Below are 15,365 nucleotides of genomic sequence, written 5' to 3' on the forward strand. Positions count from 1 at the left end.
AAGGTCTAACACTGTCAGATCCCTTAACAAGGGGTATGATTTTAAGTTTAGCATTTTATCATTAATCTTAAGGTTAGGATTCATATGTAGAGGTTGCATTATAATAAAGGCATTATATATGTTTAGTTAAGTTTTTGTAGTGTTTTACTCTTATCACCTAGTGTTTTATGCAACTTCAGGCTCTTTAAGCTATTTTTGTCCAATAATGGGAGAGCTTGAGGATTTATGTTTAAAGCTTTAACATAATTATATAACAGAGTTGTCCAAGTAGACCACCATGTTTCCTGCTTGGCTTATATTCAGATGTTGCCAGGATCCTGTTGGCTCTTATGTCATTGTATAGTTTAAAGTCTGGAAGTGCTGGGGGGGTATTTGGGTCCTGTCACCTACCTATTCATCATTTTTGTTTGAAAAGGTTGCATTCACTATGTCATAGAGCTACCATGTTTGCTTTTGGGGTCTAGTCCAGGAGACTATCTCATACTTAAAAAAACAAAACAAAAACAAAAAAAAAAGCTGGCTAAATTTCTGTCACTGTTTGAACTAAATCAGTTACCTTGCATGCATATGCCCACACGTTTCTCATTAACTTGTGCTGACATTTCACTAGGCTCCATACTGGCCATGTAGCCATTACTGTGCGGGTCAGCTAATGAACTTAGCCTTATTCTAGAGCTCACTCTATGGTGGCCAGAAGGTTTTTCAGTATAAATTTCTCCAAGGCTCTTTAAATCCTATTGTCTTCAATTGAAGAGCATCCTTTCCCTTTCAGACACAACATCAGACAGTGTTTCCTACAATGCACCATTAGTTGGCTCTTGTATATTATTTTATTATACATCTTCCATTGTATTTTCTTGCACATTTAATGTCAATTTTGTCTGTAGTTTTGCAGGCAGTACTTTCACAGTTTTTAAACCTGTATCTGATGTATTGTCTTATTTTTGAGGTCTGGAACACCAGTGTAAAATAGCTTTTGCTCAGTGAGATTATCCGTTTGCAATAGAAACAGTCCATTGTGGGAGTAGTCTTGTATGTGACCTTGAAAGCCAGTAAAATAAAATAACCGTATTCTTTCTTATTCTTAGACATCATGTCCTTCTTATCTGATTTTGGAAGTGAACCTACAGAGGAAGGTAAGATTTACCATTTTCTTGTGCTGTGTTTTTGAGCATTTGAAATATTTAGGATAAACTGCTGTAGAATAAAACAAGGGTTGTACATTACCATATAAATGGAAGGTGGCATTGTAAACCTAGAAATTTATTTTACTGCAAATTTAAATATAACTGTTAGCAGATACTGACAGTGAGGTAGCTAGCGTTTGGTAGAGGATGTATTTATTTGTTAGCTGTATAGTTCATATGAAACTTTCTTAAATGTAATCAGATCCTTTTTTTTATCTTTGTATAATCTTGCCTGTTGACTTCGGTACATTTCTTTTGGCAGTCTGTGAAATTAGCTAGCAGTCTTGCTGTAAAGATGAGTGCTTGTGATTCAAAGAAAATCCAGTTTCATTGCTTTTTTTAACTCTTCAGATAGTTTGTTGTTAGTGTGAATGTTGGATGTGATATTTTCCCATCTAGCCTTCATTCTTACTGGGTTGTGTCTGATCCAATCCTCTGATCTGTCTCTGCCTTTATTTTCAAGCTTGAGGTCCTCTGCCAGCTTGTGGCTAACTCCCTATCCCAGCATGCACTGGAACCATCCCCTGATCGTGTTTGCCACTAAACAGTTCAAGTCTGCTAGCTCTGGCTAAGTACAGTTTCTTTAATATTTTGTCAATAATTCTTGGATTATTTTGTTTTTGTAGCTTAGTATATCTACTTATTTACCCTTTTTGTATTTGGGCTGTTTTTCTGATATTTGGCCATCATTTTTCTTGCTAGGCCTTGTGTTATCCCCTTCATGGCTTTAAGTGTTGATATATTAGTGGTACAGTTTGTTTAAATTAGATAACTGTAACAAAGACCATTTAAATTAGAGGGCTTTAAGCCTTGTGTTTCTTGCGTATTCCCTTCCAGACTTGTTAAATGAAGTTGGTGTTGTAGTGGTACAGGTCATTTAAGTTAGAGAACTGTAAGAGAGCCTGTAAGTTAGAAGGCTGTCTCTCTCTTTTATTTTCTTTGTATTCTGTGTTCTCAATAGCTCGACCCATTTAAGGGTCAAGCCCAAATATATTAAAGTTGGTTGGTCAGTGTTACTGTTAGCTACTGCTGTTCTCCTTTCCACCTTAAAATGTCCAGTAAGGATTTTAAACCGATGGAATTTAAAAAGTGTGGCAGATGCAGCAAAAAGATGCCCCTCAGCGGTAAACACACCTTTTGTGTTTATTGCCTTGGGGCTGTCCATCTCCAGGAGTCATGCTCTGTTTGCCACTCTTTTAATCTTAGACCTCTCCCGTAGAGGAAAAATAAGTTGATTTTAAAAGATCTGCTCAAAAACCCCTTCTCAGAAGCACTGGAAGAAGGTCCGGGTTCATCTAGATCTGTTAAGTCACCTTCTGCAAAGTCTGACAAATCAGACAAATCTTTCAAATCTGGAAAAAAAAAAAAAAAAAACCCTTCCTCTTCATCTTTGGATCCGGCATACAAAATTCCTTGACAGTCTTCCTCCAATCCGAATTCTGTTTAATCAGACAGGGCCCCTTTGACTCTGACACCTGTTTGTTCAGTGCCAGTGGAGTTTGAGAGTAGGAGCTGGTCTCACGTATTAGCCTCCCACTCCCTCATCCTGATCTTCTAGGAGTCTTTCTGATGGTGTGGATCGGGTGGTACTGAGGCTTTTACAGACACTGGTGCTGACCAAATTACTATTGCATCTGACCCCCAGGGCTTTGGATCCTAGGATATCCACTTCCTCTGCTCCAAGTCCTCCTCTGATCCAACCACTGGGTTTGGAGTCGGAAGGTCCATAGTTGGTACTAGTGGAAGTGTTGTATTGACCATGGCTCAGATGTTCTCTGCTGCATCAGATCTGGAGGGGTCTAGGAACTGACACTCCCCAGTTGGGTCTGGGGAGGCGAGTTGGATTGGGCAGCTGTTGGATCCGACTTTGCCTTTTGGGCCTCTGCTTGAGGGAGTTCGGCTCCTACCTTAGCCTCAGGTCTGTTGTCTTTGGTTCCAGGAGGCCCTTCAGCTTCTTCGGATCCAGGGATATCCTTGGAGCAGGGATGGGGGGCTTTTGAGATCATGAGGAGGGTGCTGTCCCCACGGACAGGTCCACAGTCGTCTTTTGATATTTCTCCTTCTATAGCATCTGTGCCTGCCTCTTTACCCCTGTATCCACAGGGATGCAGAGACCCTAAGCCTCAGGATGCCCCACAGGGTTACCCCTCACTCTTCTGAAACCTCCCCAGAATACCCTTCTGATACAGATCTCAGTGAGGCAGAAGGGTCCCCCCACGGTCACCTCCTGATGTCTCCTTTGGAGATATCCTGGAAATTTTAAAGCAGAGAAGTGACTGGAAGTACTCTAACCATTCGGTGGAGGAGTCTTTATACCTGAAGGCCTTTGGGTCTCGCCCTTCCACATCTTGGGTGACTCTGCCTTTCGTTGACCTCCTTGAGGTGGTTTCTCGAAAGGTGTGGTTCCGAAAATCACATTGATCTTTTCAGGACACACGTGGTGAAGGTTCCCCCAGAGGCAGAGAGGGAAATAATGGAAGACGCCGACCTTGTGGCAGAGGGGGGTCCACAAAATCAGGGCGACCGAGAATCTTTCTTTGGTAGGCCCTTTCAGCAGTCCTGAAAGGAGGCCTGATTGTCCAGCTCTGGAGGCAGTTGGGGGTTGCTTATCTTTGTACCAGAAGCCTGGCGACAGCTAACAAAAGACAGATGGGTACAAAGCATCATATCCAGAGATTGTCATCCCATTTTTTTCTCCTCACTCCAAAGATGAAAAAAGTTCCAGATGTTCCACCCTGTCAAAAGGAACAGTCAACATTAGAAATTCCAAAATTCAGTATAGTGCCTCACCTAAGTCCTGCCAAAACGTAGAAAAGAAACCAAATGCAGAAAAAATCGTGGCAGAACACAGCTTGAAGTCCAAAATGAGTTTAATAAAAGCACATAAAACTCGCACAGAAATCTCCAGGAAGAATGAGCGCTTTTGGGTAACACCCTTCATCAGATTAACAAACATTCTCATCCTGACAGAATTTAAACACACTAACCACCAATAAAATTTGATAAAATCAGTAACAGACCCGCCTATTCCTAAGGGTGGGTTTCATTGGAACATTTTCATTTAAACCTGGAGTTCTATGAGCCATAAGCTCAATTATCCATTTAGCTTCTATTGGTTCAGTATGTTGTTTTATATCACCCCCCCTACTGCTCAGCTTGATATTTGCAATGGCTCTGAACTTAAAGAAATGTGTTGGATTTTGTTCAATGTGTTTGAACAAAGCATTATGTACATCACCATTCCTGATAGAACTGAGATGTTGTAAAATCCTGACCTTGAAAAAACAATTGGTTTTCCCCACATAAAAACCATGGCATTGTTGACACTCTGCTAAATAAACAAGGTCTTTTGTCCTACAGGTGGCTCTAGCCTTAAATTCAAACAGCTTACCCGTGACAGGATGTGCATAGATGGTATTCTGATCAATGTGAGTGCAAGCTTTACAAGTGCCACAAGGGACACTACCTGGTTTACTCTTAAAGGGAAGAGAGTAAAAATGTCTTTCTTTGCCAAGAATATCCTTGAGGTTCTTATTTCTCTTAAAGCCAAAAATAGGCTTGTTCCCAACAATTGCTTTAGTACCTTCTTCACTGGTCAAAATATTCCAGTATTTGGCTACTATGTCACATATCCCCTTAATGTTAGTACTATATGTGAACATAAACTTGAACCCTGGGGCTTCACGTCTGTTCCGAGGACCATCACAAGTGTTATTTGATAGCCATGGTCTAAATCTCCTCCTATTAGATGCTGCTTCGACACCTGTGACCTTATTGATGATGGTGGACTTGTATCCTCTATTTAAAAAATGCCCTTGCAACCTGGCCACCTCATCTTCATACTGTGAATCATCTGTACAAATCCTCGACAACCTACCTACTTGTCCCTGGACGATGTTGGGAAATGTAAACCTGGGGTGCATGCTGTTAAAATGCAAAAGTGTATTCTTCCAGCAATCCTTTCTGTACAAGCGAGAAGAAAAACCCCTAGGTGTTTGTTCTATATACGTATCTAAAAACTCCATGGCTTGAATAAGAACAATTAACAGTGAACCTAAGAAAGGTGGTGGTGGAATTGTAAGTATGTAACAAAGGTATCAAAGGAATCTCTATCCCCTTTCCACAAAATAAAAATGTCATCCACAAAACGTTTATACAGCTCTATATGTTGTAACCACCTGACATCCTTCATAAACGATGTCTTCTCCCAACGGGACAAAACCAAATTTGCATAGGTGTTGGCACAGGGGGTACCCATAGCCACCCCCTGTGCCTATCTATAAGCCTGCTGTATACCTAAAAAACATTGTTTTCCAGGACTAAAGATAACAATTGTTGTATAAGGACTACTTTAACAACACTCATGCCCATGCCCTGTAAAAGGGAACCAATTGCTGTGATGCCATATTCATTACTGATGACTGTGAAAAGATTCTGAATATCCATGGATACCATTAGGTAATACCCTGCTGCTTGGTCACGCTGGATATTACCCAAAGCCCTCAAAAAATCTCCCGTGTCACTCAAAATATCAGGAATTTTATCCACATAGGGTCTTAGCATAGTCTCCAGCCAGATAGAAATGTGTTCTGTGACCCAACCTCTGCCAGATACGATGGGTCTGAGAGGTGGATCAAACAATGACTTGTGTATCTTGGGTAATGCTTTAAAAACTGGAGTCACCACATTTTCTATCAACAAAAAACGAAAGAGATCCTCACTAATTTCCATGTTATTGTGTAGGTATCTCAACCTGTTATGGACCCCATCCACAACCTGTTTCACTGCCAAGGGATTGATGGGGATATAAGTGGCTCCATCAGATAGTAACTCCTTAATCTTATTTTGATAAAAGACAGTATCTAAAACAACAGCGGCGCCTCCTTTAATCTGCCATTTTGATAGTTAAATCTGTGTTGTTACTCAAATCTATCATAGCCCTGCGTTATGCTGGTGTAAGATTGAAAAACCTTTCTGTGTTTTTTTCCTGAAAATGTTTTAACAAATCCTGCTCACAACATTTAATAAACGTTTGCAGGTTGGCTGAAAAGTGAGGCAAAAATGTGCTTGGTTGTCTCAAACTATTTTGTTGTGAGGAATTATCACCAAAAAGCTGTCTAAGAGAAACATTCCTACAAAATAACATAATGTCCATAATAACATCATTGTATACACTTCCTTGACTGGGTACAAAAGTTAGACCCTTATTTAAAACTTCACTTTCTTCTACTGTCAACATAAATTGTAAACAATAGTATCAGCAACAACAGCATTACCAGTCAATCTAGTGTCCTCCGCTTGCTATTGGAATCCCTCCCTTCACTGAGGGACCGCTTCCATGCTCCCTTCTTCTTCACCGGCGCTGGAAAAAGTGCTAAAAAATTTTGTGGTTCAGACCGCATTCCTTTCGGTCTCGCTCCCAACCTGGCCTCCTCAGTGACCACTTCCTTATCGCCAACATTGGAAATTGACAAACCCTCATTCACCTCAGGGGATGAATGAGTACCCACTTGTTCTGTGGAAGACAAACATATTTCTGTGGATGTCCCTGCCACCTCGGTGACTTGGTGTAGGTCCCTTCGGTCTACCTGCGTGTTATGCATACTGTGTGTTATCGAACCTGTTGCTGTAACTGGTCTGCCTATCGCAGTCGTCACTTCCGGTTCACGAGCTCTTGTGCTTTGAACCGACGAATTAACACGAGGATTGTGGTTAGATTGAAACCTCGGCCAAACAAAGATATTGCCTTGCGAAAAATCACCATGGTCCCTCTTAAGTTTTTTGTTCTTTTGGGATTTGAGCTTCTCATCATTCTCACGTAGGCTGGCAAATTGCTGTTCTAGGCATTGTATATGCCTTGCTCCTGTAAAATCAGTTTCCAACTTGTGTTGCAGGGATTTTATGTCATTTTTCAATGACATTATTTCTGGTGCAATAAAGTTTTTGAACAACTCCATGTACTGGAAGCCAGTACGTATGTTGATAAGTTGCCACTGTGCTAACAGCTCCGGATATCTCTCTCCCTGTGTAGGCATGCATAGAACCCTCATGCCTCTCGGAACTACTCCAAACTTTAAACACACTTCAAAATGATTTGTCTGCCACTGCAGACGCTGCAACCTCAGTGCTTTGTAATTAAAGTCTCTGAGTAAATAATCAAAATTTTTATCTGTATTACAAGGAACAGAGTCAGCCAAACCGTGATTCCTTAGAGCCAAAAGTTCCATATTTAACAATGGATTATCCATAGGTAAAATGTTCCTATGAGGCACAGTATTTGAACATTCAAATCGTGGCAGAACACAGCTTGAAGTCCAAAATGAGTTTAATAAAAGCACATAAAACTCAGACACAGAAATCTCCAGGAAGAATGAGCGCTTTCGGGTAACACCCTTCATCAGATTAACAAACATTCTCATCCTGACAGAATTTAAACACACTAACCACCAATAAAATTTGATAAAATCAGTAACAGACCCGCCTATTCCTAAGTTCTAAATTTGTTAGACAAGAAAGTCCTCCAAAACGTTGCAGCAGACAGTCGGGATTCAGAACTTACTCAAGATTCTTTTTAGTTGCAAAGAAAACAGGGGACTGGAGAACCATTCTGGATCTCAGCATTCTAAACAAATTGGTAAAGAGCAGCAAGTTCTGGATGTTGACACTGCATTCGATACTCCCATTCCTGGGAAAAAAACAATTGGATGTGCTCTGTAGATCTCCAGGATGCATACTATCACAAAAAAATGGACAGGCGATCCAGGAGACACTTGCACTTTCAGCTTGGAGCCAGTCACTACCAGTTTCGAGCTCTGCCCTTTGGTCTCACTACAGCCCCCCAGAGTGTTCACCAAATGTATGGCAGTAGTAGCGGCTCACTTGAGACGTCTAGGATTCTGGGTGTTTCCATACTTAGACAACAGTCTTAACTGCCACAAGCAGGCATCTGCTAATCAAGGCCAGAAGTACAACTTTACAACTCTGCTCCCGCCTGGGGATTACCATAAACTACGAAAAATCTGCCTTAGTGCCCTCTCATCATGTGGTATCCATAGGGACAGAATTAGACTCAACACAGATGGTGGTGAGACTTCTACCAGAAAGGGTTCAATCTCTAAGCTATCAGGTGAGATATCTTTTGAGAAGAAACAAAGCCCCATCAGGGATAGTTCTAAAACGTCTAAGAATCATGGCAGCAGCAATAGTTTTAGTTCCCCTAGCACATCTACATATGTGGATTCTTTAGTGGTTGTTATCCACTCGGTGGTCTATGCAGGAACTACCAGTCTCTCACAAAATAATTATAACAGAAACTTGCAAAAAGGACCTTCGGTGGCTACACTCAAGTGACTCTAGGTTGACTGTTCAGTCCCATTCAGTGGCCACGGTGACCACAGATGCCTTCCAGATAGGGTGGGGGCCATTATCTGGGAAAGACGGTCCAAGGCACCTGGCAGAACCACAAACCCCACTTGCACATCAATGTCCTAGAGATGAGAGCAGTGCCTTTAGCGTTGCACGCATTCAAGGACACACTCCCCCTGGGAACCACTGCAATCATGACAGCTCATCAGTGGTATGGTATATAAACAAACCAGGAGGAACCATATCTTACCCCCTATGTCGAGAAGCCCTGAGAGTATGGCAGTGGGCTACCTCCTCCCAACACTTTCTGGTAGCAACACACTTCATGGGGAAATCCAACGTAATAGTGGACAGACTCAGCATAGCGATTCTGATGCCTCGTGAGTGGTCCCTGAAACAGGAAGTAGAGTAACTTTCCCTAAATGGGGTCAGCCTTGCTGCAACCTTTTTGCGACCTCCATGAATGCCAAATGCAGCAGCTACTTTGCCCTCATCCCACCAAGGGATGCACTTGTACACAATTGGCCTCTAGGGCCTCCTTTACACCCCCCCCCCATTTTCTCTAATTCCCAAAGTCCTTCAGAAAGCCAGTTGTTTCACAAGGGACTTGATACTCATTGCTCCATACTGGCCTTGCCAAATCTGGTTCCCCTTTGTCTGGCCTTCTCTTTGGGAGGAACCATGGGTTCTGGACTCAGTTCCAGACCTACTGACTCGTGTGTTAGGAATGCTCAACCCATCCCTTCAGACCCTCACTGACAACGTGGCTGCTCCGATTCCAATGATAGCCAGGCTCCCCACCCTCTCCTCTCAGGTTAAACGCATTCTAATTTCTTCTCATAAGTCTTCGATGAAGAAGATTTACAAGAGCAAATAGAAAAGATTCTGTTTATGGGCTGCCCATAACCATGTCTCCCTTTTCTGCTCCCGTTAGTTTCATTCTAGACTTCCTAGCAAAACTTTTCAGTGAGTGTGCAGCTGCACCTACTATTACGGTTCAGTTAGCAGGAATCTCAAACTTCCATTTGGGTGACTCTGGGGCTAGTATGTCTCATAAGCTATACAAGGCCTTTCTCAAAAGTATTATTTTAAGACCACCTATCAGGGACCTTCCAGTGCCTTGGGATCTGAATTTCATTCTGTGTTGTATAGTTTTTCCTCCCTTTGAACCAGCATCATCTTGTGAATTAAGTTTTTGACCTGGAAAACTATTTTCTTGGTGGCTATCACCTCTGCTAGAAGTGTGTCACAGTTGCAAGTGTTGTCCATAATGCCCCCATATTTGCTTTTCCATAGAGACAGGGTGTCTTTACGAACAAACCCCTCTTTTCTACATAAAGTGGTTTCAGAAGCAAATTTGAACCGAAGTATTGAATTACCAGTTTTCTTCCAAAATTATGAAAACAAAGCAGAGTACATGTTACATCAACTGGATGTACGTAGACAGGTACATTTTTACCTACATAGGATTGCAGAATTCTGAAAATCTGATCAGCTATTTTCAGATTCAAAGAAGGGATCCTCTGTGTCTGAAGTTATGCTTTCCAAGTGGCTATTGGATTGTATAACTTTTTACAGGTCTCAAAATAAAGAACTTCCAAAAAAAAGTTAAGGGTCATTCTACAAGAGCCATTGCTGCTACTTCAGCTTTTCTGGCTAAGGTGCCTATTGAGTCTATTTGTGCTGCAGCAACTTGGGCTAACCCCCATACTTTTATTACCCATTGCAAAGTCGATTTGGCCTCCTTTGGATTCATGGTTCTGAGGAATATTCTCCCATGAGCCACCCAAGAAGCAAGGTGCCAGGGACGCTGTCCCAACCTGGTAAGAATGAAGGCGAGATAGGACAACATCACAGAAATAAGTTATGTACTCACCATAATGTTTCATGTGTGTTTTCCATCTTCGCCTTCATTCTTACATCCCACCCTCCTTCCCTTTACTCCTAGAAGAATCTGTCTAATCAAATTTGATCCCCTTGGCCTCTGCCCTTCTTCATCAGCCTCTGAATCCTTCCTTGAAGTTAGGCATACCTGTATAAATTTAGGCCAAACAAGATCTGGGAATGGTTCTAGTGCATGCTGGGATAGGGAGTTGGCCATGAGCTGGCAGAGGACCTCGAGCTTGAAAATAAAGGCCGAGACAGATCAGAGGATTGGATCCGACCCAACCCAGTAAGAATAAAGACAAATGTGGACAACACACATGGAATGTTACAGTGAGTACATAACCTTTTTTTTTACTCACAATATTACTAGTTTGGTTGCTTTAGTTTTAAGCATCATCATATTATATTACATTTCCTCAATTAACATGTTGTTTGTAAATATGGTTATAAATTTTACTAAAAGTAATCAAATATATTTAAAAAAAAACTGCAAGAATGCTCATTTAGCTTTGGTATGTTGGAGTAATAGAAAATGGGTTTTAATGATTTCTGATCTACTACTGTAACATATACACTTTTTTAAGAGTACATTAATATTGTGCTATTTATTTAGCATTATATTGGGTAGAGTTGGAGATATTGTTGGTGTCTTACTTTGTTAGTCCTTTACATTTTTTTTTAACTTGCTGGGTGTGAATCTGTACTCAGATGTTACATATACTTGTTGGAAAGAATCAAGGACATAGCCTAAGAAGTGGTATGGAATAGTTTTAATTACTTTTCACTCATTAAGTGATGTGTTTTTGCTGCTACTTAACATTTAATGTCTTTGGATTGCTACTTTTGGAAGAGGCAAATATTGGGCAAAAACCCTACCTGTTGCTCCATTTATTGTTTCATCATTCAATACCCTCATACCACTGATGATCATGTTTCACTGTTGCAGTCCTCATATTAGGGTTATCCGTGCCAGGGTAGTTCTCAGTCAGCCTGAATACCAGAGGCTTAGTATTTCCGCGTCGGTTGCTGTCACTTCAGGACTGACATCAGGTCGTCAGTAGTATAAAGTAAGGCAGCGATGCCATTACATCAGTCTTTCTTGCCAAGGAGCCAGAAGCAGTTCACATGAGTGCCGGTCGGCAGCTACCTGAGTTTTCATTTTCCGAATTGAAGTTGAAGTCTTCTAAAGCTAAGTACCCTTTTGAGGATCCTTTTTTCTTGCTCTAACCGATGTCAGAAAAAGTTAACAATTTTTTCGCCTGTGGAAAACAAATACCACACTGAGACTTTAATTCTTACTTTGTCAGGTGCTTAGGCCCAGACCACGATGTCCCTTGCTGTCATTTTTGTGCTTTGTTCAATGCCAGAACTATACATCGTCGGGTCCTTATTGTAGCTAGATATTTTCACTCTGTCCTCGAATTCCGATAAGGCTTGAGTAAGCCATCCAACAGCAGATCTTTTGCAAAAATGGTAAGCCATCCGACAGCAGATCGTCCGCAAAAATGTAAGGATAAAGACAGAGATGGACCGCACAGGTCCAAACCTTCTAACGACGCTTCAGTTAAGCTAGTCATCAGTTCACTGGTCCTCATTGAGGCGCTTTCGCAGCCCTTGATGCCCGCTTCTGTGGATTCGCAGGCTGTAACCGAGACCCTTTCAGAGTCTGGTATGCCGCAAAATTCTTCAGCTGCTAAGGATCCTGCGGATTTCTCTCCCTTGGATGGGTCCGGTGCCGCTGATTATTTCGCAGTGCCATTTCTCGACACAGACAGACTTCTATCGCTTCTACTGCTTTTACCGCTCTTTCGAAAACTACCGAGTTTCTAAGGCCCAGGGTACGAACCACACCCAAGAAACCGACTACCCGATCTCAGCCACCTGCTTCCTTGCCTCAGTCTCAAATGCTTAAAATGGTGGAAGACCTTATAATGCTTATCAGGGGAAGCCAAGCTACCCCTTCCAAAAGAAAATGAGATTTGTCCCCAGAAGTTTTATTTGAACAGGAGTCCGATGACTGATGCATCTGAATATGAAGACATGCAACCCCTCTCTGCTTATGAGGATTCTGATGTAGAAGAATCCATTCCTACAGCCTCTCCACCTGAGGACTTTTCCTTTGGGGAAACCCTACATACTTTCAGGGAGCATTTCCAGTGGGAATGTCTGGACTACTCTGTCTAAAAAGAGACTCTGTGAATTCTTAGTTCTTTCACAGCACAGACCCTTGGCCATTCCTCCTATCCTGGATGTTGCGGATGATATTTTCATGGAATCCAGCTAGACTCCTGACACCCTCCCTCCTGCTCCCAGGAAACCTGACAGGTACTATAGAGTCCCTGACTCACACAAATTTCTTTTCAAAAATCCTGATGCTGACCCTGAGGTTATTTTTTAAGGGCCTAAAGGAATTAAAACAACTTCTGCTAAGAATCCCACTCCCTCCGATAAGGATTCCCGAGCATTAGACAGATGGGATAAAAAAATATACACCTCTGATACACTTGCTATTAGAGCACTAAATTGTCAGTTCCATATGCTAAAATTTCAGCAACACATCATGGAAGTCCTCAAAGAAAAAATATCTTTTCCTTCTTGTGCAGAAAAGAGAGTTAAGAGTTAATGCATTCTGCAAGTCAAGTAACTAAGCATACCTTACACTGTGGTTTTGACGACCTAGAAGCATCTTGCAGGACAGCAGTCATTGGTTCTGTCCTTTAAAGGCATGCTTGGCTTAAGGAACAGCCCTTGCCAGACTATGTCCAATCCAAATTATTGGATGCACCCTTGCACAAAGACCACTTATTTGACACCAAGGCAAAAGAGGTCTTAAAAAGATGGAAGAAAAAGCAAAATCTATGTTGACAGTTAATGATTTCATGCAGGTTCAGCCACCCAGGTTCAGTAGGCATTGCCCTTCCAAGCACTGGTCCTTTCCCACCCCCCTCCAGGTCAGTTCAGCCCAGACCCCGGGGAATGCAGAGATCAAAGCAATGGAGTTCCTCCACTTCAAAACTAGGGAGTGCTAAACCACCCCTTCATGGTAATAACTCACAATGACTCTCCACTTCCACCCCCTCCCTCTGCCCACCTGCACTTGCCCCTAGGAGGAAAACTCTCCTTCCACACAAGCACCTGGGCCACCATTGCCAACGACCGCTGGGTCCTCAACATCGTGCCCCAGGGATACAAATTCTTTGCACACTCTACCAACCCCAAAAGGGTTCCCAGATCTTTCTCTAAACCAGTGGGCAGAGGCCAAAAAGCAAGTTCTCTCCCTGCCCTCTCCATGAGGGCAGTAGAGCACGTTCCTGCAGAACAAATAGGCCAAGGTCTCTACTCCAGGCTCTTCCTGGTACCCAGAAAAGAGGGCACCTGGTGCCCCATCCTCGAGCTATCCATTCTAAATACTTTCCTGGTGGTGATAAAATTCAAAATGCTCACCCTCCAGCAACTTCTGCCTGTGCTGTCCAAGAATGCTTGGCTAGCCACCCTAGACCTAAAAGAGGCCTACCTTCACATTCCAGTCAGGGAGTCGTGCAGGAAATTTCTATGTTTCAGGGCAGGATCTCAGCACTTTCAGTTCTCTGCACTTCCTTTGGCTTATCTACTGCTCCCAGAGTTTTCACAAAATGTCTGGCTCATGTCATTGCTTTTTGCAGACAAAGAAATATTCAAATTTACCCATCCATAGATGACTGGCTAATTCAGGCAGACAGTCAGGAAAAGCTGCTAAAGTCCCTGGCCTTTGTAAAAACCCTACTGACCTCCCTAAGGTACACGATCAACGAAAGGAAATTCAAACTAGAACCCACCCAAAAGATTATTTTCCTGGGAGCACGCCTGGACACAGCATCCCAGATGGCATTCATAACTCCAGAAAAGCAAACTTAACTGACAGCTTATTCCTCTCAACTAGCCACCATATCCCAGTTATCCGCAAGGAAAATCCTGCAAGCTCTGGGGTTCATGACATCTTGCATTCTACTCATTCCATATGCCAGACTGCATATGAGGAAACGTCAGTGGTACCTAAAAAGCTTTTGGTGTCAACACTCTCAAGACCTGGAAACTTTTATTTCTATGATACCTTGCTTAAGGAAAGATTTTCAGTGGTGGGCAGCAGCATGCAAGCACAGCAAGGTACTACCCTTCTCACCACCCTATGCTGCCCTTTCAGCATGTGCATACAGGGCCATTGGAGCCCAAATCAAATACATCTGCACATCAACCAAAAAGAGATGTTTAGCTGTTCAGCATGCATTGACAGCTTTCAGGCCCCTTCTCTCCCCAGGGGCTCTACTGATCAAAACAGGTAAACACCACTGTGATGTGGTACATCAACAAGCAGGGAGGGACTCACTCCTACCCTCTATGCAGGCTCACCATGATCCTTTGGCACAGCCTCATCCATGCAACTACACCTGTTAGCACAATTCCTGCCAGGCTCTCTCTGGCAGACATAAACAGAAATCTTCTGGACCCACATGAGTGGCAGCTAGACCAAAGAACCTTCACCTTAACTCAGAATTGGGGCACCCTGCAGGTTGACCTCTTTGCTTCCCACTCCAATCATCAGCTCAGCAAGTTCTGCACCAGGGAGCCTTACTGCATGGCCTGGAAAGTGGATGCCCTATCCTTCCAGTGGATCAATCTCTCAGTCTTTGCTTTTCCCCCACTACCTCTCATTTCCAGGGTACTGCTCAAAATAAGGGAGGAAAAATCGAGGACAATTGTAATTGCTCCAGATTGGCCTTGCAAGCACTGGTACCCACTGCTCTGCAGCCTGTCCCCAACCTTCCTGACCCAGAGGGAAGGAGACTTCATGCATCCCCAATTGCAGATGCTTGATTTTACGGCCTGGTGTATTCCCTGACCACTGAACAAGCTGCCAATCTCAGTAAGCAGGTTCTAGATGTTATACTT

At 42.7% G+C, this 15,365-nt stretch overlaps 1 protein-coding gene across 2 annotated transcripts in view; it reads left to right on the top strand.

Moving 5' to 3' along the window:
* LOC122804127 (putative transcription factor p65 homolog) overlaps window positions 1–15,365 on the top strand; it is a 2,378,992-nt gene that overhangs the window by 276,080 nt on the left and 2,087,547 nt on the right. For both annotated transcript variants that reach the window (XM_044073775.1, XM_044073774.1), the window contains one exon: window positions 1,089–1,136. In XM_044073775.1, coding sequence (XP_043929710.1) covers window positions 1,094–1,136 — 43 coding nt within the window. In that variant the 5' untranslated portion in view covers window positions 1,089–1,093. The remainder of the gene's footprint in view (window positions 1–1,088; window positions 1,137–15,365) is intronic.

This window comes from Protopterus annectens, chromosome 6.part0, assembly GCF_019279795.1.
Source record: "Protopterus annectens isolate FY-2018-M chromosome 6.part0, PAN1.0, whole genome shotgun sequence".
In the NCBI taxonomy this organism is placed as follows: domain Eukaryota; kingdom Metazoa; phylum Chordata; order Ceratodontiformes; family Protopteridae; genus Protopterus; species Protopterus annectens.